Source organism: Schistocerca piceifrons, chromosome 7 (genome assembly GCF_021461385.2).
Source record: "Schistocerca piceifrons isolate TAMUIC-IGC-003096 chromosome 7, iqSchPice1.1, whole genome shotgun sequence".
Lineage (NCBI taxonomy): Eukaryota > Metazoa > Arthropoda > Insecta > Orthoptera > Acrididae > Schistocerca > Schistocerca piceifrons.
The window spans coordinates 60,298,668-60,322,256 of NC_060144.1; the positions used below are offsets into that span (position 1 = coordinate 60,298,668).

At 40.1% G+C, this 23,589-nt stretch overlaps 1 protein-coding gene across 5 annotated transcripts in view; it reads left to right on the plus strand.

The window, feature by feature from the left end:
• The window catches only part of LOC124805317 (homeodomain-interacting protein kinase 2), a 207,195-nt gene that overhangs the window by 133,320 nt on the left and 50,286 nt on the right, over positions 1 to 23,589 (plus strand). For 4 of the 5 annotated variants that reach the window (XR_007017438.1, XM_047265835.1, XM_047265837.1 and 1 more), the window contains exons 16-18: positions 1,409 to 1,531; positions 5,349 to 5,792; positions 19,191 to 19,466. Coding sequence is in view for 4 of the 5 variants with exons in the window: in XM_047265835.1 (XP_047121791.1) it covers positions 1,409 to 1,531; positions 5,349 to 5,792; positions 19,191 to 19,466 (843 nt within the window). In the remaining variant the exon portion in view is untranslated. The remainder of the gene's footprint in view (positions 1 to 1,408; positions 1,532 to 5,348; positions 5,793 to 19,190; positions 19,467 to 23,589) is intronic. The other variant, XM_047265838.1, reaches the window with a different exon arrangement.

A 23,589-nucleotide genomic window follows, 5' to 3' on the forward strand; every position in this document is an offset into this window, starting at 1 on the left:
TAGAGGAAATGCTGACTCGCAGACAGGCCCGACGAAAAGACTGCTATATATTTAAGCTTTTGTGGTTTTGTGTGTGTATGTTTTCTACTTTAGAAAAAGGACTTACGGCTAAAAGCTTAAATATATACAGCAGTCTTCTTGTTGTGCCCATCTGTTTGTGGCTCAATGTCTTCTCCGTATATTGAGATTCAGTCTCTCATTTTCATGTTACATTTAAATACATGTATTTAAAAATTATGTATGCCTCTTTCTTTTACATGGTTCCATTTTGACTTTCATTACTGCAAATATTTGGTTTGGAAAATTCATTGCTGCAAATATTTGGTGTGGAAAATCTCTCTCTCTCTCTCTCTCTCTCTCTCTCTCTCTCTCTCACACACACACACACACACACACACACACACACACACACACACACACACACACACACACACATATTCTGGAAAGGCGTATTTTGTACTGGGAAATACTCAGGTCTTTGAAAGATGTCACCAGGGAGAAAAGAAAAGAAAGAGAATATGAGAAAGAATTTGTTTTCTGCACTTGTCATCTAAGACCTAATAGTTTTTGTAAACAGACTAAATGTAATATTGTTTTTAAAACAGACAACAAATAACACTTAATGTCATCAGGAATAAATGACAAAAATGCAGTCAAAGCAAGGATCAAAGTTCAGTGGGCTGTGAGAAATTAGTTTTGTTATTGGGCAAGAGGCATATAACTGCTTGTAAAAATTATTGAAGACTCATGTATGATCATTATTTTTGGCCTTTAAAACTTGATTATCAAAGTTCAAGAATAAGACTGTTATTTGTTTGGACAATACATTGTATTAACTTGCAACAACCAGCTGTCTTCTTCACTAACAAGGTATAATTACAAGGAGTAATCTTCAGGTTGAAATGTCTGCCATTTATAATTTATATATAATTTTCCGTGGCAAATTAACACTTCCGTGCTATTAAGTTAAAATATTTCAAAGTTTTAGCATAACCTATTTGATTTTTCTTGTAGATATGTGATCAAATGTGAGTATTAAAAATCTAATCCTTACCATTGTAGTTGCAAAACATATTAGATGGAGTGTCTAATCATATCTTTCCGTCTCATGATGATGTTTCCATTATGAACTTGGGAATTGAATAGATTTTTCATATCTACATCCCCAAATGGTAATGATTACATTGAATTGACCTGACTCAGTTCAGTACTATTGCAGTTATCACTCTTGTAAGACATATGTTTTAATTCTCTGCAAGAAGTCTTAGGTGTGGCTATGAATTTTGCAGGTGGTACACCATTGCTGTATCTTTATTAAGAGCTTTATTTATACATCTTATTTTTCCCCCTTCATTCAAAACAAGAATAGAAAAGTTATTCTGAGGGTTGCTGGATTTGTTTTTGGTAGCTGTAAGGATAGGAACTGCGGTGCGTGTTGCGGTGGATCAGCCGGCCTGGGTGCATCTTGCCACATCAGCTCCAACTGTCCCTCAGTGTTGACTGTAGCCTCTCAAGATGAAGCATATCGCAGGTACCCATCCTAACACACATGCTGCTTCGAGGGTGCTGCTGTTACTGCTGAATATTGTTGCTGCATATTATCTAACCATCTGTTGTGTCCCATTTCCTGTAATTGTTACCATGTGTTGAAAGGTTGCAGGCAGCATGTTTCATCTAAGGAACCCTTATCATATTTGTTTTATGTTTTATAAGTGTTCACCCAGTAAAATATGGAAAGAATGATTTAGCTATTAAATATTATATATGTCTTCCATTCCTCAAAAATTTTTGATTTCCTTGAGAAGTCAAAAGTTAATGTACTCCGTAAGAAGTAGCATGTTTCTGTATTGGGAGAATGTTACTTCACTGGGCCATCACATTTTTTTCTTACAGAAAATACAATAATTGTAAAGTTACACATATAAAGATTATATTTCAGGTGCAAAATGTAAAATTTTTGTTGTGTAATATTATATGTGCTTGACAAAACAAGAAAAATCATTCTTTCTTTATAGATTTCTTTCTTCTTCCCTTTCTTTGATTTACTGTACTGTATCCTGGTGTTGGTCAGTCATAAACATTTCTTTAACTAAGTGCAATGTCTCCCACTTGCAAACCAATGTCCACATAAATATGCTTCATCAGCTGCAATCGCTTACAAAATTGGTGTCTTTTAAGTGTTGCATGTTTCGTGGGTTTCATATGATCAGTTTCCTTTTGTTGAGTTTGAAGTTGTTGTACTAACACAGTATTGTTTAAGTGTGCAAGTTCTTTCTCATATTTCATATTACCTTCACAGATGTTGTAGATGACTGTATGCATGGTTTAATGCCCAGAATGTAATTTTTTACTAATATGTTACAGATATAGACATTCATAAGTTTATGTTCACAGGTGGTTTTTTTCTGCAATGTACATTATTTATCTGAATAACTAATGTTGTTACTTTACATTTAACCATAACACATTCATTACATGTGGTGTTCAACCAAAATGAGTGACCTTTATTGAGCTGAATAATTCAGCTACGCAGTACAAGTATTAAGTATGTAAGAGACCCCAACTCTAAATATGCTCATTTTTGCAGAATGTAATGTGAAATGGTTTTTAATGCATTGTGGACAGTCCAGTTACTTTTGTAGTATGCTTAATCATTCACTTATTCTTTTGATATGTTAACAGAAAATCATAGATACACTATGTGATCAAAAGCATCTGGACACTTTCCTGAAAATGACGTGTGGCACTCTCCATCGGTAATGCTGGAATTCCATATGGTGTTGACGCACCCATAGCCTTGATGACAGCTTACACTCTTGGAGGCATACATTCAGTCAGGTGCTGGAAGATTTCTTGGGGAATGGCAGAACATTCTTCACGGAGTGCTGCACTGAGGAGAGGTATTGATGTCGGTTGGTGACGCCTGGCACGAAGTTGGCATTCTAAAACATCCCAAAGGTGTTCTATAGTATTCACGTCAGGACTCTGTGCAGGCCAGTCCATTACGGGGATGTTATGGTCATGTAACTACTACGCTAGAGGCCATCATTATGAACAGGTGCTCGATCGTGTTGAAAGGTGCAATCCCCATCCCTGAATTGCTCTTCATCAGTGGGAAGCCAGAAGGTGCTTGAAATGTCAGTGTAGGTCTGTACTGTAATAGTGCCATGCAAAACAACAAGGGGTGCAAGCCCCCTCCATGAAAAACACGACCACACCATAACACCACCACCTCCAAATTTTACTGTTGGCACTACATACACTGGCAGATGACGTTCACTGGGCATTCGCCATACCCACACCCTGCCATCGGATCGCCACATTGTGTACCGTGATTTGTCACTCCACACGACTTTTTTCCACTGTTCAGTCGTCCAATGTTTACACACCTAACCGAGGCACTGTTTGCATTTACCAGCGTGATGTGTGGCTTATGACCAACTGCTTGACCATGAAATCCAAGTTTTCCCACCTCCCACCCAACTGTCATAGTACTTGCAGTGGATCCTGATGCAGTTTCGAATTCCTGTGTGATGGTCAGGATAGATGTCTGCTTATCACACATTACGACCCTCTTCAACTGTCGTCGGTCTCTGTCAGTCAACAGATGAGGCCGGCCTGTACGCTTTTGCACTGTATGTGTCCCTTCCTGTTTCCACTTCACTATCGCATCGGAAACAGTGGACCTAGGGATGTTTAGGAGTGTGGAAATCTTGTGTACAGACGTATGACACAAGTGACATCTAATCACCTGATGACGTTCAAAGTCCATGAGTTCTGCATAGCGCGCCATTCTGCTCTCTCACAATGTCTAATGACTACTACTTGGTGGTAGGTGGTAGCACAATGCATCTAATATGAAAAAGTATGTTTTTGGGGTTGTTCGGATACTTTTGATCACATGGTGTGTATCACAAATGATATAATGAGTAGCATCATTTCTCATGATATAAGCAAATATTGGGCAATGGGTATGTATACTAGCTAGGAATTGAAGAAGCAGATGGTTGTGCATTCTTCTCCCCCACCGTCCCATTTCCAAATGCCCCCACACTTTTTTTTTTTGGGGGGGGGGGGGGGGGGGGGCGTTATTGATGGTGTCTGTCGAGTGACAAGTTCAGAAACTGAGAAATATGCTAAACTTTGTGTTGATTACCTATCCACCACCTAGCAGTACTGTTATAAGTGGTAACATTGTCTCTTGTTCATTTCTCTCTCTCTCTCTCTCTCTCTCTCTCTCTCTTTTAAATGCAATAAGCTCGTGTTCCAACTGCTAGCTCAGCGATTACTTCAATTTCAGTTATTGAGAGTGATTTTGTGTGTTATTTGAAACAGCACTGAAGACAAGGAAAAAATCTTATCATCATAATTAGGTATTACGGGGAGTAGTATCTTGGGAATCACACGAAAATGTAGGGCAGACTGTCATCTTTTTTGGCTTAAAAAAATTAGCACTGAGAAAAGAAAATGGTATGGAATTTGATAAAATTGTCAATTCAGATCCCCGAAGCTGCAAGTCATGGAAAGAGTATAGTCTATACCAAGATCATGGAATGACATTTTTGTAGAAATTTCAACATACCACATTTCTGAGGCTTAAATACTATATATACGCTGCATAATGGTGCTATAAAAACATAAGATGATGTACTAAATGTTTATTTAACCAAGTTTTTATTTTGTAAAAATCCAATTTTTATTCCATGGTATTTTACTGACACAAGCGGTAATACAATAAGAGTCGGTGATCATTTTATTTTCAGTGTAATCAGTAGGAAGATGAATTGTGTGTCTGTTGATGGTGAGTGTAATAAGAATTATAAATTGCATATTGTTCTCACATAAATTCTGTAGAAAAAAAATAGCTATACAGTTTAAAAGAACTGTTTGGTGTATTGATAAATGTATCTGACCTAGTGCCGTATCTTATTTGTATTTTCACACAAATAATGTTTCTTAGAACTATTCCTGTCCACTTCATAATTAAAAAAAAAAAAAAAAAAAAGCTTGCATTTTACAGTTTTAATCGCAGCTCACACATTGCATTTTTTGTGAGTTTTGACAGAAGCATAAAAATCGTGTAATTTGTGGGGTAATTTAAGATGAAGAAAAATCCCATAGGTCAGCTACCTTTTTTACATAGTGCTAAATAAATGTTAATTTTGCATTTAATGATTACACTTTTTGTAGTGATTTCTTTGTTCATCGGCATTTATTTAATGGAAATAACTTTTTTGTTGTTTCAGTTTTCTAGTTGATTTGTTATGGCTGCGTGTCTTGAGTATATTTTAAGCCACTTTGTGCAAATAAGACAAGAAATTAATTTACTAATTCTTATTTCAATGCAGCACTCAGTCAACGCCACCTAGAAGTTCAGCAGCTGTAACAAGCAGCACACGTCAAAGAAAGAATGTGATTTCCTGTGTGACAGTCGCAGATAGTGATGGAGAAGATCAGCACAGCCCAGCTAAATTACAGCAGGCACAAATGCAGCAGCAGCAGCAGCAACAACAACAACAACAACAACAACAACAACAGCAGCAACCATCAATAGCACAGCAACAGCCACATCAGCCTCAGGTGCAACAGCAAGCACAACCACCTCAGCAGCAGCACCAGCATCACCAAGTATATTTGCAGCCACCGCAGCAACAGACATCACAGCAGCAGCAGCAGCAGCAGCAGCAGCAGCATCACCACCACCACCATCACCAACAGCAACCTGTACAACAGGTTCTGGTTCAGACACCAGTCCAAGTTACCAGAGAAATAAAACACGAGCCACAACCCACGTAAGTGTTGGCACTTATTTGTACATTATTTGATAGGATATTCAGGTACCATTTGCAAAATTAATCTATTTTAGTACCCTATTTACCACTTTTTAATACTGCTACACTCTCAGTAAATCATTGAAATGTCTAATCTGCTTTTATCTTATTTAGTCACTTTTCTGTTTAAAACCATCTGTCATGAGTCCAATGGAGGTTTCAAGTATTAAGGGTGTCTTCCATCTCTTTTAAATGCCTTAAATGTTACATGTTGATTGACAGAGATATGTGGAAGTTATGTTTCTCCTTCACTAAATTTTCCCATAATTTCTAACATAATGGACAAACTAGAGGGTCCAGTATAGCCACCAGACTTTAAAGGTGTGCCTTCTGTGACATAGTGATAGACTTGCATTTTAATACCAAATGAGACAGTGCAGGACACTGTCATATTTGGGACAACAGTTTGCCTGGCCATTCTGATGGAGGCTTTTGTGATTCAAATGTTTTCTTATTCTAGTCTTTGATCACAATATAAATTCCTTTGACGACGACCGGTTTCAGTCAGTAATGACCATCTTCGGATGTGTTCTACACCATGTCCTAATTGTAATTTAATTTAGGCACAAGCTGGCATGTTTCTTCTGCAAAGACACCAATGATCACTGTGTTGCCCTCACAAAACATCCTTAGATACTGTATGTGTTTATAACTGAACTATTTATTTTCATTGACTTCTGGTGACAAATCTCTGAGATAATCCCTGGATGAAGGACTAAATAAAATAAAAGTTGCTTGAACAAAATAGATATTGAGTTTCACTGCAAAAACAGTATTACTTAACAACAAAGTAAGCCTCTTATTTTTTGTTACACATAGGGCCTAATACTAGTTTTGTACTAAAAAATTTTCTGTAGACGAAGAGTTTAATTTATATTTTAACAGTACTGTCCATTTGTAGAAGCATAGGTGTTACTAAGTCCAATTTAGGCTCTATTGTTTACAAGAAGAGGTATCTGAACTGCTGCTTCAATATTTGAATTTACAATTGGATATCTGAGCTAACACTTCATTCAAGAATCATGAAAGAAGGTTTTATACATGGAAGAACCCTGGTGATACTAAAAGGTTTCAGATAGATTATATAAAGGTAAAACAAATTTAGGAACCAGATTTTAAATTTTAAGACATTTCCAGGGGCAGATGTGGACTCTGACCACAATCTATTGGTTATGAACTGTGGATTAAAACTGAAGAAACTGGAAAAAGGTGGGCATTTAAGGAGATGGAACCTGGATAAACTGACTACATCAGAGGTTGTACAGAGTTTCAGGGAGAGCATAAGGGAACAATTGACAGGAATGGGGGAAAGAAATACAGTAGAAGAAGAATGGGTACCTTTGGGGGATGAAATAGTGAATGCAGCTGGGGATCAAATAGGTAAAAAGACGAGGGCTAGTAGAAACCCTTGGGTAACAGAAGAAATATTGAATTTAATTGATGAAAGAAGAAAATATAAAAATGCAGTAAATGAAGCAGGCAAAAAGGAATACAAACATCTCAAAAATGAGACCGACAGGAAGTGCAACATGTCTAAGCAGGGATGGCTAGAGGACAAATGTAAGGATGTAGAGACTTATCTCATGAAGGGTAAGATAGGGACTGCCCACAGGAAAATTAAAGAGACCTTTGGAGAAAAGAGAACCACTTTCATGAATATCAAGGGCTCAGGTGGAAACCCAGTTCTAAGCAGAGAAAGGAAAGCAGAAAGGTGGAAGGAGTATGTAGAGGGTCTATACAGGGGTGATGTTCTTGAGGACAATATTATGGAAATGGAATAGGAGGTAGATGAAGATGAAATGGGAGATAAGATACTGCGTGAAGAGTTTGACAGAGCACTGAAAGACCTGAGTCGAAACAAGGCCCCAGGGAGTAGACAACATTCCATTAGAACTACTGACGGCCTTGGGAGAGCCAGTCCTGACAAAACTCTACCATCTGGTGAGCAAGATATGTGAGACAGGCGAAATTCCCTCAGACTTCAAGAAGAATATAATAATTCCAATCCCAAAGAAAGCAGGTGTTGACAGATGTGAAAATTACGGAACTATCAGTTTAATAAGTCACAGATGCAAAATACTAACGCAAATTCTTTACAGACAAATGGAAAAACTCGTAGAAGCCAACCTCGGGGAAGATCAGTTTGGATTCCGTAGAAATGTTGGAACACGTGAGGCAATACTGACCCTACGACTCATCTTAGAAGAAAGATTAAGAAAAGGCAAACCTACATTTCTAGCATTTGTAGACTTAGAGAAGGCTTTTGACAATGTTGATTGGAATACTCTCTTTCAAATTCTGAAGGTGGCGGGGGTAAAATACAGGGAGCGAAAGGCTATTTATAATTTGTACAGAAACCACACGGCAGTTATGAGTCGAGGTGCATGAAAGGGAAGCAGTGGTTGGGAAGGGAGTGAGACAGGGTTGTAGCCTATACCCGGTGTTATTCAATCTGTATATTGAGCAGGCAGTAAAGGAAACAAAAGAAAAGTTCGAAGTAGGTATTAAAATCCATGGAGAAGAAATTAAAACTTTGAGGTTCGCCGATGACATTGTAATTCTGTCAGAGACAGCAAAGGACTTGGAAGAGCAGTTGAACGGAATGGACAGTGTATTGAAAGGAGGATATAAGATGAACATCAACAAAAGCAAAACGAGGATAATGGATTGTAGTCGAATTAAGTCGGGATCAACAAAAGCAAAACGAGGATAATGGATTGTAGTCGAATTAAGTCGGGTGATGCTGTGGGAATTAGATTAGGAAATGAGACACTTAAAGTAGTTAAGGAGTTTTGCTATTTGGGGAGCAAAATAACTGATGATGGTCGAAGTAGAGAGGATATAAAATGTAGACTGGCAATGGGAAGGAAAGCGTTTCTGAAGAAGAGAAATTTGTTGACATCGAGTATAGATTTAAGTGTCAGGAAGTCGTTTCTGAAAGTATTTGTATGGAGTGTAGCCATGTATGGAAGTGAAACATGGACGAAAAATATTCTAGACAAGAATAGAAGCTTTCGAAATGTGGTGCTACAGAAGAATGCTGAAGATTAGATGGGTAGATCACGTAACTAATGAGGAGGTACTGAATAGAGTTGGGGAGAGGAGGAGTTTGTGGCACAATTTGACTAGAAGAAGGGATCGGTTGGTAGGACATGTTCTGAGGCATCAAGGGATCACAAATTTAGCAGTGGAGGGCACCGTGGAGGGTAAAAATCGTAGAGGGAGACCAAGAGATGAATACACTAAGCAGATTCAAAAGGATGTAGGTTGCAGTAGGTATTGTGAATGAAGAAGCTTGCACAGGATAGGGTTGCATGGAGAGATGCATCAAACCAGTCCCAGGACTGAAGACCACAACAGCAACAATATCTGGGAAGACTTAATTTGTTAAACTGAACTTTCTTGTGAGATCCAGGCACAAAAATCAGCACAGAGGTGGGCAATGCAAGAAAAGTGTGCCATATTCACAGCACTGCTTCATTGTGACAAGATCTGAGGAAAGGATCAGAAATAAAAGATGTTAAGAAAGTATCATGAGTCATAGGTATATTTTTTTTCATTTCAAGAAAAAAGTGAAAATACAAGCGATGTCAAGAAAAATGTCAATTGAGATTGCTCTATCAATAAGTCCAAATGGAAAGACGACATCAGGTGAGGTGGCGCTTTGGTTACGTACTGGGCTTGCATTCGTCAGGACAGCGGTTCAAACCTGCATAAGACCGTATTGATTTAGATTTTCTGTGATTTCCATAAATTTAGGCAAATGCCAGGATGGTTCCTGTAAAAGGGCACGGCCGACTTCCTTCCTCAGCCTTCGATAATCCAATGGGGCCGACGACCTAGCTGTTTGGTCCCCTCCTTCCAAATCAACCCACCAGCAAACATTGACATCGTGTGAAATCAGTCTGAATTTTAGTGTTAAAATTTATTGTTTTACAGAACTGTGAACAACTTTCACCTAAGTAGATCTTAGGATTAAAGACAGATTGAACTATATTCATCAGAAATTAGTTGGTGGGATTTGGTTGGCAAGAGAACTAGAACTTCTTTTATATATATTTGGGTAACAGGTATTCCAGAGTGTATACGTCCTGGGAGATCCGGGAAACCCTGGGAATCTTTTCATCTGGGAGAAACTGGGAAAAACCCAGGGATTTTTAGAAATTCTGGGAATTTGTTGTTGTTTTAGTTTTCAGTTAAATTTTTGTAATTTTGACTGTCTGGTAAGAACTAATCCTCTAACATGGAATATTACTGCAGACTTAAAACTGCAACAAACTGCCTCTGATGAGCATGATGTCACAACTGTGTGTATTAGATTCCTTTGGGCAGTTGCCGGTGAGCTCACATGCATGCAAAGTTGAGCTGGGTATTGCTCCCACTTCTGGCTACTTGAAGTGTGGCTGTTAGCTCTGTCTATAGTAACAGGCAGATGCTGACTGGAAAATTTTTTCTGTCCCTCTGAAGCTGCTAGATTCGCACACGCGCGGAGCGTTCAAAGTTGTTTGGGAGGAAGCGGTAGTCTCCACGTGACCCGTGTTTACGTTTAGTGATTTTGCTGTTTCCTCTTCATTTACAGCTCCTTGCCAAGTGAAAACAAAACAAATTTCTGTGGCCAAGAGCTATCAAGTGAATTAAAATTCATTCCCGTAATTACAGAAGGCTAAAATATGTTGTTTGTTTCAGTTGTCTGATTTATTTTATTGCTGTGTTTTCGGCAGTCAAGCATTAATCACCTTGCAGAACGATGAAGTTATTTTTGTTGGTTTTCTAAGGAAATTTGGCTTTTATTAACATTTTCCACTTAGGCAGTCAATTTTTTTGAAACGAAGTGTTTCGGTTCACAGCATTGGCTAGTTCCAAATGTTTGCTGAATTTCAAGTGCATGTTTTCATCTTCTGGCATATATTTATGCCATAATAAAGAACCAAACATGAAAAGTTTAGATCCCGAAAACCACACTGAAAAGCCTGATGTCAGGTCGGGGCCTATTTCATTGTATATCAGGACATAATCGCTCCCTGTAATGTTCACTTCAAATCGAATTATGCATTTTTGTATGGTTTGTGAAATTTCGATGCTCTTGGTGTATTCTCTGATGTCCCGTTTGTTTTATGACATAGTGTAAAATCTCTTAGTGCTTTATACGTATGAACATACGGGTTTCCTATGTCATTGTAGCTGCGGACGCACCGTAACATCTGTTTTCTGGCACTTTCTGGCAACTGCTGAAACGTACCTGTTTCTAACAGGTCTCTGGGAAGATATTGTGAAGCATTACTTTCAAAGTAAATTACTTTTTACGCAACATGAATTATGTATGAAGTAACTGTTCTCGAAAGAAGAGATATTGTTGATGACTGTGCAGCTTTTCCCTGGAATAAATGATGATTAACTGAAACCCTCAGCTGCCGACAGGTATTGTTGATATACCTTGATGTGGACAGCTGAAAATGTGTGCCCCGACTGGGAATCGAACCCGGGATCTCCTGCTTACATGGCAGATGCTCTATCCATCTGAGCGTTTCAATTTAGAATTTCTTAAATCACAGAGCATTTGACTGTCATTTAAAACTTAACACTTTTAGGACCAGCCACTTAGAAGAATTTCAAGCCCAGAAGCCAAGACATTTATGTCATCTTTTAAATTTTACCAGCTTATTGGCGTGATGTGTCTTAAAGTGTAACACATGCAAAAAAAAAAAAAGAGAGAGAGAGATCAGTACTACATGTGAAAGCTTAGCTTCTCTTGTAGTTTATTAATCTTTGAGACCAATATTATATGTGAGAGCTTAGTTTTTTTTGTAGATACACTATGAATATTAATTTAAACCATTAACTTTCCCTATTTGTGACCACGCTTCTTAACAGTGATGCTGTTATTGCTGTCATCAGCTGGCGAGATCACGTGACGTGAGTTATGACTGTCTTACAAAAGTGCATCTCAGTTTTGGTTTCAATGCTTCGGAAACTACAGTGCTGTGTCTGCTGGAATTCAAATTTATACTTTTGTAATATGAAAATATGCAGCATATCGTAATACAAAAATGTGAAGCGTGTATGTTGCTGCACGTAAAAGAGCTTTCCAAAACTTCCTTTCTTTGTGGGTTTTGTTTTGTAAACTGCCGAGAAGTTCTATGCCAGTGTATGAAATGTTAACCATTCAAAGGAATGATAAGTTTTACAGTTCCTAGGGGAAACATACTGTCACTTAACATGGAAAAAGAGTATTTTTGCCCAGGAAAAAGTGTATTTTTTAACCGCGACATCAGGGAAATATTCGGCAGTTTTTTTCCTTGTCTGCCTATACACCCTCTATTCCTTCTCTACAATTGAGAATGATCATCTAGTTGTTGCAAAACAGATTTTAGAGCATGTTGTTGTTGTGGTCTTCAGTCCTGAGACTGGTTTGATGCAGCTCTCCATGCTACTCTATCCTGTGCAAGCTTCTTCATCTCCCAGAACCTACTGCAACCTACATCCTTCTGGATCTGCTTAGTGTATTCATCTCTTGGTCTCCCTCTATGATTTTTACCCTCCACACTGCCCTCCAGTGCTAAATTTGTGATCCCTTGATGCCTCAAAACATGTCCTACCAACCGATCCCTTCTTCTAGTCAAGTTGTGCCACAAACTTCTCTCCTCCCCAATCCTATTCAATACCTCCTCATTAGTTACGTGATCTACCCACCTTATCTTCAGCATTCTTCTGTAGCACCACATTTCGAAAGCTTCTATTCTCTTCTTGTCCAAACTAGTTATCGCCCATGTTTCACTTCCATACATGGCTACACTCCATACAAATATTTTCAGAAACGACTTCCTGACACTTAAATCTATACTCGATGTTAACAAATTTCTCTTCTTCAGAAACGATTTCCTTGCCATTGCCAGTCTACATTTTATATCCTCTCTACTTCGACCATCATCAGTTATTTTACTCCCTAAATAGCAAAACTCCTTTACTACTCTAAGTGTCTCATTTCCTAATCTAACTCCCTCAGCATCACCCGATTTAGTTAGACTACATTCCATTATCCTTGTTTTGCCTTTGTTGATGTTCATCTTATATCCTTCTTTCAAGACACTGTCCATTCCGTTCAACTGCTCTTCCAAATCCTTTGCTGTCTCTGACAGAATTACAATGTCATCGGCGAACCTCAAAGTTTTAATTTCTTCTCCATGAATTTTAATACCTACTCTGAATTTTTCTTTTGTTTCCATTACTGCTTGCTCAATATACAGATTGAATAACATCGGGGACAGGCTACAACCCTGTCTCACTCCTTTCCCAACCACTGCTTCCCTTTCATGCCCCTCGACTCTTATAACTGCCATGTGGCTTCTGTACAAATTGTAAATAGCCTTTCGCTTCCTGTATTTTACCCCTGCCACCTTCAGAATTTGAAAGAGAGTATTCCAGTTAACATTGTCAAAAGCTTTCTCTAAGTCTACATGTTATATCCTAGCCAGTAATGCCACCCGAGCCCACTGCCAAAAGGTTGGCAGCATCAAAGTCCGGACGCCGTCCGCATAAGCAGCGCCAGCGATACAGGAAATCGCCGCAAGTCTGCGCGCGCCACCGCTGGCTTCTGGCTTCTTAAGCGCTGGAGTCGCGAGCGCTAGGACAGTTCTGTATTCGCCGCTCAGTTGTGTACTCGCCACCGAATTGTGTACTTGCTAGTCAGTTGTGTGTTCATCGCAGCAGAGTTGTTGTTTGTCGTCAGCCGACGCTGACCTAGCCGCTCAGACTCGAACTAGACAGATTTCTGTAGACACGGAGTTCACGACCTTGTTTCTGTATCTTCTTTAATAAAGATAAGTACCGAATTTTATTTAATCAGAGTGTTTGGGTTTTCATCTTTCTGTTCACTGTTCCAGCGGACCGGTCGGCCCGCTATTAAAAGTGTGGCGGTGACTTCGTAAGCCGTTTCTACAGCGAATTGCTCGTCGCTACGAACACTGCCACAAAACTACAAATGCTAGAAACGTAGGATTGGCTTTTCTTAATCTTTCTTTTAAGATAAGTTGTAAGGTTAGTATTGCCTCACATGTTCCAACATTTCTACGGAATCCAAACTGATCTTCCCCGAGGTTGGCTTCTACGAGTTTTTCCATCCGTCTGTGAAGAATTCGCGTTAGTATTTTGCAGCTGTGACTTATTAAACTGATAGTTCGGTAATTTTCACATCTGTCAACACCTGCTTTCTTTGGGATTGGAATTATTATATTCTTCTTGAAGTCTTCGGGTATTTCGCCTGTTTCATACATCTTGCTCACCAGATGGTAGAGTTTTGTCATGACTGGCTCTCCCAAGGCCATCAGTAGTTCTAATGGAATGTTGTCTATTCCCGGGGCCTTGTTTCGACTCAGGTCTTTCAGTGCTCTGTCAAACTCTTCATGCAGTATCTTTTCTCCCATTTCGTCTTCATCTACATCCTCTTCCATTTCCATAATATTGTCCTCAAGTTCATCGCCCTTGTATAAACCCTCTATATACTCCTTCCATCTTTCTGCCTTCCCTTCTTTGCTTAGAACTGGGTTGCCATCTGAGCTCTTGATATTCATACAAGTGGTTCTCTTTTCTCCAAAGGTCTCTCTAATTTTCCTGTAGGCAGTATCTATCTTACCCCTAGTGAGACAAGCCTCTACATCCTTACATTTGTCCTCTAGCCATCCCTGCTTAGCCATTTTGCACTTCCTGTCGATCTCATTTTTGAGACGTTTGTATTCCTTTTTGCCTGTTTCACTTACTGCATTTTTATATTTTCTCCTTTCATCAATTAAATTCAATATTTCTTCTATTACCCAAGGATTTCTACTAGCCCTCGTCTTTTAACCTACTTGATCGTCTGCTGCCTTCACTACTTCATCCCTCAGAGCTACCCATTCTTCTTCTACTGTATTTCTTTCCCCCATTCCTGTCAATTGTTCCCTTATGCTCTCCCTCAAACTCTCTACAACCTCTGGTTCTTTCAGTTTATCCAGGTCCCATCTCCTTAAATTCCCACCTTTTTGCAGTTTCTTCAGTTTCAATCTGCAGTTCATAACCAATAGATTGTGGTCAGAATCCACATCTGCCCCTGGAAATGTCTTACAATTTAAAACCTGGTTCCTAAATCTCCGTTTTACCATTATATAATCTATCTGATACCTTTTAATATCTCCAGGATTCTTCCAGGTATACAACCTTCTTTTATGATTCTTGAACCAAGTGTTAGCTATGATTAAGTTATGCTCTGTGCAAAATTCTACAAGGAGGCTTCCTCTTTTTTCGTCTCCCTTCACTACCTAAATAATTTCTTTTATCTCGTCATACATTTAATCTATTTCTTCATCATCTGCAGAGCTAGTTGCCATATAAACTTGTACTACTGTAGTAGGCATGGGCTTTGTGTCTATCTTGGCCACAATAATGTGTTCACTATGCTGTTTGTAGTAGCTTACCTGCACTCCTATGTTTTTATTCATTATTAAACCTACTCCTGCATTACCCCTCTTTGATTTTGTATTTATAACCCTGTAATCACCTGACCAAAAGTCTTGTTCCTCCTGCCACCGAACTTCACTAATTCCCACTATATCTAACTTTAACCTATCCATTTCCCTTTTTAAATTTTCTAACCTACCTGCCCGATTAAGGGATCTGACATTCCACGCTCCGATCCGTAGAATGCCAGTTTTCTTTCTCCTGATAACGACATCCTCTTGAGTAGTCCCCGCCCGGAGATCTGAGTGGGGGACTATTTAACCTCTGGAATATTTTACCCAAGAGGACGCCATCATCATTTAATCATACAGTAAAGCTGCATGTCCTCGGGAAAAATTACGGCTGTAGTTTCCCCTTGCTTTCAGCCGTTCGCAGTACCAGCACCACAAAGCCGTTTTGGTTAATGTTACAAGACCAGATCAGTCAATCATCCAGACTGTTGCCCCTGCAACTACTGAAAAGGCTGCTGCCCCTCTTCAGGAACCACACGTTTGTCTGGCCTCTCAACAGATACCCCTCCGTTGTGGTTGCACCTATGGTACGGCCATCTGTATCGCTGAGGCACGCAAGCCTCCCCACCAACGGCAAGGTCCATGTTTCATGGGGGGGGGGGGGGGGGTTAGAGCATATTGGGCATATTATCATAACATTAGAACACTGCAGTGGAAATCTAATAAACTAACATCAGATGTTAATTCTGAAGTTTGTTCAGTTTGAGTAGTTTATTTACTAGTATGAGAAGTTACAGTTCAAAGGTCTGGAAAGCCAGTAACTGGTGGGAGAGCGGTATGCTGTGACCACATGTTGCATCTGTATGATGATGTTATGTGGCAGACGATGAAGTGACGGCCAGTCGGAATCATGTGGTAGTGTGGGTCTGATGATGGAGTTTAGGTTTCTTAGCAAATACACTCCTGGAAATGGAAAAAAGAACACATTGGCACCGGTGTGTCAGACCCACCATACTTGCTCCGGACACTGCGAGAGGGCTGTACAAGCAATGATCACACGCACGGCACAGCGGACACACCAGGAACCGCGGTGTTGGCCGTCGAATGGCGCTAGCTGCGCAGCATTTGTGCACCGCCGCCGTCAGTGTCAGCCAGTTTGCCGTGGCATACGGAGCTCCATCGCAGTCTTTAACACTGGTAGCATGCCGCGACAGCGTGGACGTGAACCGTATGTGCAGTTGACGGACTTTGAGCGAGGGCGTATAGTGGGCATGCGGGAGGCCGGGTGGACGTTCCGCCGAATTGCTCAACTTGTGGGGCGTGAGGTGTCCACAGTACATCGATGTTGTCGCCAGTGGTCGGCGGAAGGTGCACGTGCCCGTCGACCTGGGACCGGACCGCAGCGACGCACGGATGCACGCCAAGACCGTAGGATCCCACGCAGTGCCGTAGGGGACCGCACCGCCACTTCCCAGCAAATTAGGGACACTGTTGCTCCTGGGGTATCGGCGAGGACCATTCGCAACCGTCTCCATGAAGCTGGGCTACGGTCCCGCACACCGTTAGGCCGTCTTCCGCTCACGCCCCAACATCGTGCAGCCCGCCTCCAATGGTGTCGCGACAGGCGTGAATGGAGGGACGAATGGAGACGTGTCGTCTTCAGCGATGAGAGTCGCTTCTGCCTTGGTGCCAATGATGGTCGTATGCGTGTTTGGCGCCGTGCAGGTGAGCGCCACAATCAGGACTGCATACAACCGAGGCACACAGGGCCAACAACCGGCATCATGGTGTGGGGAGCGATCTCCTACACTGGCCGTACACCACTGGTGATCGTCGAGGGGACACTGAATAGTGCACGGTACATCCAAACCGTCATCGAACCCATCGTTCTACCATTCCTAGACCGGCAAGGGAACTTGCTGTTCCAACAGGACAATGCACGTCCGCATGTATCCCGTGCCACCCAACGTGCTCTAGAAGGTGTAAGTCAACTACCCTGGCCAGCAAGATCTCCGGATCTGTCCCCCATTGAGCATGTTTGGGACTGGATGAAGCGTCGTCTCACGCGGTCTGCACGTCCAGCACGAACGCTGGTCCAACTGAGGCGCCAGGTGGAAATGGCATGGCAAGCCGTTCCACAGGACTACATCCAGCATCTCTACGATCGTCTCCATGGGAGAATAGCAGCCTGCATTGCTGCGAAAGGTGGATATACACTGTACTAGTGCCGACATTGTGCATGCTCTGTTGCCTGTGTCTATGTGCCTGTGGTTCTGTCAGTGTGATCATGTGATGTACCTGACCCCAGGAATGTGTCAATAAAGTTTCCCCTTCCTGGGACAATGAATTCACGGTGTTCTTATTTCAATTTCGAGGAGTGTATTTAGCGTTAGTGGTGGACAAATCATAAAATCTACTTAAAGTTCTGCCTGAGCAAACTAAACTTTCAAGTTCTATTTCAAGAAAATAGGCCAGCAGATTACAGTGTGGGGACTTCTGTGTTGACTGTGAGACATGCTACATTGTCTTTCTTCATATTATGGAAGTGGAGATTAGTGATGATTCATCAGACCACAAAACACAGGTCTTAATGTTGAGAATCATGTTTCAGTAACGCACTTGCAGAATCAACTTGTGAAGGGCTATCAGTGGCAAGATCTGTACATTATATTCAACTTGAATGATAATTACAGTTGATTCATCCAGGATTTTTAATTTTTTCCAGTAATGTGATAATGATTATGTCCTGTCGAAATGCAAATAATTTAAGGCATAAAGATATAACAATTCGCAAACTAGTAGAAGTGCTGAGTTATCACATAAACAAGATTATAAACTTTCCTTCTGGGTGATTTGTTTCTTGGAGCTATAGTTCCTACCATATCCCTTCTCCTGCCTCAGGAACGAACTAAGAGTTTGAAGGGCTACGATAAAACTGTCACTTTCTTTCTTATACTAGTGAACCTACCAATGCTCGACAATTGTTAAGTAGGCAAGGGAAATGTGTATTAAGTCCTAATCTACTTCACTCCCAATCGGTTGAGATTATTAAGATAAGGAGTGCAGGAGACAACTTAACAGCTACTAGATCTGTGAGAATACTAGCGTCAGTGACAGTATTTCTCATAGTTTTAATCTCTGAATGGGTATGATTACAAAGCTTTTGGATGATTCAAGATTGCATAGTAGTATTCTAATCATGAGCTGATAAGGACAACATTCCTCTTAAAGCTGACAACAGTATAGAAAACAAAACAGCACGCTGCTATTGTTAAAATCATATACAAGGAGAAAGATACAGGGCATTTAAACTACTAGAAAAATTGTTCCTTCCACATATATTCTAAGTTAAAACTGGTGAGAAAGAAAATCAAACCACACATTTTCAGAGCACAGCATCTTCTTTCTCGCAGTTGGTTTTAACAGAATATACATTGTTGTGTAAAAAAAAAGTATGTGGCCTATATCTGAATGTTAGTAGATCATTGTGTAACAATTTGAAGTACATCAGTCAAGAACTTAATGAGTTTTTTGTTAACATCACCTCCCCATTATATGAAAAATATATATTTATGTATCACATATATTTAAAAATATATACAGCCAATGTATGTCCAAGTATTTGTTAGAGCATTGTGAAATTTTGAAATGAATTGGTCAAGAATTTTTAGAGATTAGAGATTTTTGCTAATAATATTCATCTCCCCCCCCCCCTCCCACACACACACACACACACACACACACACACACACACACACACACACGTCTGTGTGTGTGTGTGTGTGTGTGTGTGTCGGCAGAACTACATGTTTATAACCTTGCGAGGGCAAGTTGTTTTCTCCAATGTCTTTTTGAAAAATTTTGTTGAATTTCAGCCTATGAAAATGCAAAGCTTCTTATTTCAAACTTCATCTTACAGCTCTGGGTATTCAAGTGGAGCTTCACAATCCCAAAAGAAGAGATTGCTAGCGAAGGCCCAGTCAGAATGTATGCTTAATGCAGTTGCTACAAAAAAAGAACCTGGACTTACTGAGTATCACCATGGTGATTATGCTCATCATTCATCGTGTAGTAACACTTTGACATCTTGTAAAGATAATGTGGCAGCAACAAGTTCAGCTTCATACCACTATGTGGCAACATCTTCTGCAGGTCATCCCACAACTTCTCAAGACCAGCACATTGTGTACAGTGGGTAAGTGTTTGAGGATGGAATGAAGAATATAGTATTTTAAGAGAATTCCCAGTTTGACGTGGCTTTAATTATACTGAAGTATTTTTTCACCTTATTCTTTTCTTTGGCTCTGATGATTGATGATTAGAGGTACTATGTCCAAGTAAGTTATGACTAATGCCTCATCAGTATTCTTTCATTTGAAATTTTTCTGTATGTCTGAAGCAGCTGCCTGTGTAGATATGGTGATGCGATAAAATGCTGCATGAATTAATCATTCAATCTGCTGTTTCAAATGTACTGATTCGCTATGTGTAATTTAAAAATTTCATTGTGTGCAACCATCTCTATTGTAACAGTAACATATTAAAACTTTTAATCATAGGCTTGTTGCACTGTCTCGTATATTTCATAGTGTCGAATGCAGGCTAAAGTCCTTCCTCGGAAGCAGAGCTAGTGCTCTCTCTCTCTCTCTCCCTCTCTCTCTCCCTCCCCCCCCCCCCCCCCCCCCCCCCACTTCTCTCTCTATCTCTCCCTTTTGCGGGCAGGCGCCCGCACACACACACACACACACACACACACACACACACACACACACAAGAGATTGCTTATCACCTCAATTGCAGCACAGATGGGCCTTATTATCTCCTGAAAACAGTAGTCACAAGTGTGCAAGTTGTAGTTGTGTGAATGTATGAGTGATATACTTCTAAGGAAAGATTTTGTTTGAATGCTTAAGTATTTTTAGTATTTTTCTTTATGCTTGTCTGTTGCACAACTCCTGCTCTATGTGGTTGGTAGTAATCATATTGTTGTCATTCCATCCTACACTTCCTAGTACTTGAGTAGGGACTTTGTTCTTCTGCACTGTGTGTATGCTGTTATGTCACATTGCTTGTGTGTGTGTGTGTGTGTGTGTGTGTGTGTGTGTGTGTGCGCGAGTGAGTGAGTGAGTGAGTGGGTGGGTGGGGGGTGGGGCTATTTAGCAGTGGGTTGTTTGCAAACCATTGCTGAAAAATACTGTGCACCATTTCATAATGATAATTCTCAGAACTTTGATGATTTATATACAAAGGGTGTTCAAAAAGTTTTGCCAGTCGTCTCTTAATTTTTTTATTTCTTTGCAGGAGGAGATTGAAATTTTTGTGAACACACTTGGAACATTTAGCTATACATTGAGCCTACTCAATGTAGCCTCCATCAGCTGTGATGCATCTGGCCCAGCGTTCTTTCCATGATGTAAATGCACTTTGGTAAAATTCTGGGGATTGGCTTCTACATCATCGCTTTTCACAGGAAATGAGGTCTCTCTCACTATCAAATGTTTTACCGTGCAGGTGGGCCTTCAGGTGACCAAAGAGGTAAAAATTAGACGAAGCCAAGTCCGGACTGTAGGGAGGATGAGGAACAGTTTTCCAACCCATTTTCTTGATTTTCTCCTGTGTCATAAGGGCTGTATGGGTTCGGCATTGCCATGGTGTAGTCTGATGATGTACCAGTGATACCAACACTACCCAATGACAAACGAGTCATTTCAGCAAGCTGTCATGTCATGAAACATCTGTCATTTTGGATGATTTGATCACTTACTACTGTTGATGGTCTACTGCATCTTGGATTGTCCAGTAGAGAGAAATCACCTTCTTTAAACCTCTGCAATCACCGCTGGATACTGCTGCGATCCACTGTGTGCTCCTCATAAACAGGGAGCAACTTCCTGTGAATCGATGTGGCAGAGTCATCGCCAGTCTTGAAGAGGGCCTTCATCACTGACCATTGTTGCAACCTGACATCTGCTGCACAGTTCATTATGGCTCACCTATTAATAAAAGAAAATACTTTTATATACCAACTTATAGCTAAATGTTCCAAGTATGTTCACAAAAAATTTCATCCTCCTCCTGCAGAAAATAAAAAAATTAGAGATGACGGTGCAAAACTTTTTAACACCCTTTGTAATATGAGCTTGTCAATAGATTTGCTTGAAAATTCTCTCTTGTACCTCGTGCTTCAGCTATTTTCATCTGACTGTTTGTAGTGCTGAGACAGTCACCTTGTGAGATCGCGTTACTTGCTAGCTGCTGTCCCTTAAATAAATTATACACATTCAGAACTTTAGCTCTAGATTGTATATTTAATGTATAGCATTTTTTTTGTTCTGTTGTCCCATAACAAACATAAAGAGAGCCATTGAATACATGCAGTATAATGAAAACCACTATTCATTGGATACTCAACAGTATGTGAACACAGAAATGATGGAAAGAGGCAATTAATGTGTTGCCCTGTTGTTAGGACATACTGTGGTGGGTAGGAGAGTATTTCTGCTATAAAGAGCAGACAAGCAGTTTTTGGCATCCCAGTTAGATGATGAATTGCCATTGTATAGTTCCAGTTGATGGGCAGAGAGAAATTATTGACAAAGTTCAAATAGATTGTAAATCACCCTGGAGAAGGATATGACAAACAAATAGATTAAGAATGGAAAGAAAAACCACCATAGTTAACACCGAAATTCAGAAAATGCTGAGGAAGCAAAGGCTGATGCACACTCGCTTAAAAATATGCGTGAATGATGGCAGTCAAAAATTGACAGAGAGATGTGGTCTGTAAAAAGATCAATGCACAAAGCATACATCTGCTACCTTTGTCATACCCTAGAAAAAGATCTTGCTGAGAACCCAAGAAAATTATGGTTCTATATAAAATCACTAAGTGAGGCAAAGGCTTCTATCTAGTCATTTGTTGACCAGCCTGGTGTGGCAGTTTTACAAAGAGCACTCTACAGCATTGGCCCCTTACTTAGCTTACAATCATTGCAAATCTCTCAACTGGTGCCAAGTTCTGAGCGACTATATAAAAGCACAGGTGACTCTTGTATATAAGAAGGGTAAAACAATGGACATGCAAAATTACAGACATATGTCCTTAACAACAGTTTACTGCAGAATACTTGTACGTATTCTCAGTTCAAATATAATATTTTTTCTTGAAATGGAGAAGCTTCTGTCCATGAATCAGCACGATTTTAGAAAGCATCGCTCATGCGAAACTCAGTTTGCCCTCTTCTTGCATGATGTCCTTCAAACTATGAATGAAGGGCAAATGCAGATTCCATATTCCTAGATTTCTGAAAACCATTTGTCGTAGTGCTCCACGTAGGCACAAGTGTACAGAATAGGTTCCCAGATATATGAGTGCCTCAAAGACTTCTTATGTAAAAGAACCCAGTGTGCTGTCATCAATGGCAAGTGTTCATCTGAGACAAGGAAGACATGTGCAGGACCACTGTTATTTTGTACCTGCATAAATGATCTGTGGCTGTTTGTTGATGATGTGGTGTATGGGATGATGTCATCACTGAATGACTGTAGGGGAAAACAAGATGACTTAGACAAAATATCTAGTTTGGCGGTTAGAGCTAAATGTAGAAAATTGTAATTTAACGCAGATAAGCAGGAAAAGCAATCCCATACTGTTGGAGTACAGCATTAGTATTGTATTACAATGAAAACAATCAGTTTTTGACAATATAATGTAATCTATACAATTACTAGCATTAGCAGTGTGCTGCTTGACATTGATTAAATAGAATGCGTAACGTTGCAAAGCAATATGAAATGAAATGATTGTGTAACAATTGCAGCGAGGAAGGTCAATGGTTGAGTTCATTTTATTGGGAGAATTTTAAGAATGTGTAGCTCATTTATAGAGAGTGCATGTGTAACACGAATGTGACCCATTCTTGAGTACTGTTTTAGTGTTTGAGATCCACATCAAGTCAGATTAAAGAAATACATCAAATAAATTCAGTGGTTGACTGCTAGATTTTTTACTGGTAGGTTTGAACCACATGCAAGTGTTATGGAGATGCTTTGGGAACTCAAATGGAAATCCTTGGTTTGAAGGAGACATTCTTTTCGAGGAACACTATTGAGAAAATTTAGATAATTGGTATTTGAAGCTGAGTGCAGAATAATTCTACTGCTGCCAATGTATAGTTGTCATTCACCCATGTAGGTAAGAGAAATTAGTGCTCATATGGAGGCATATAGATAGTCGTTTTTCCATCACTCTATTTATGAGTGAAACAGGAAAAGAAATGACCAGTAGTGGCACGGGGTACCCTCTGCTGCACATTGTA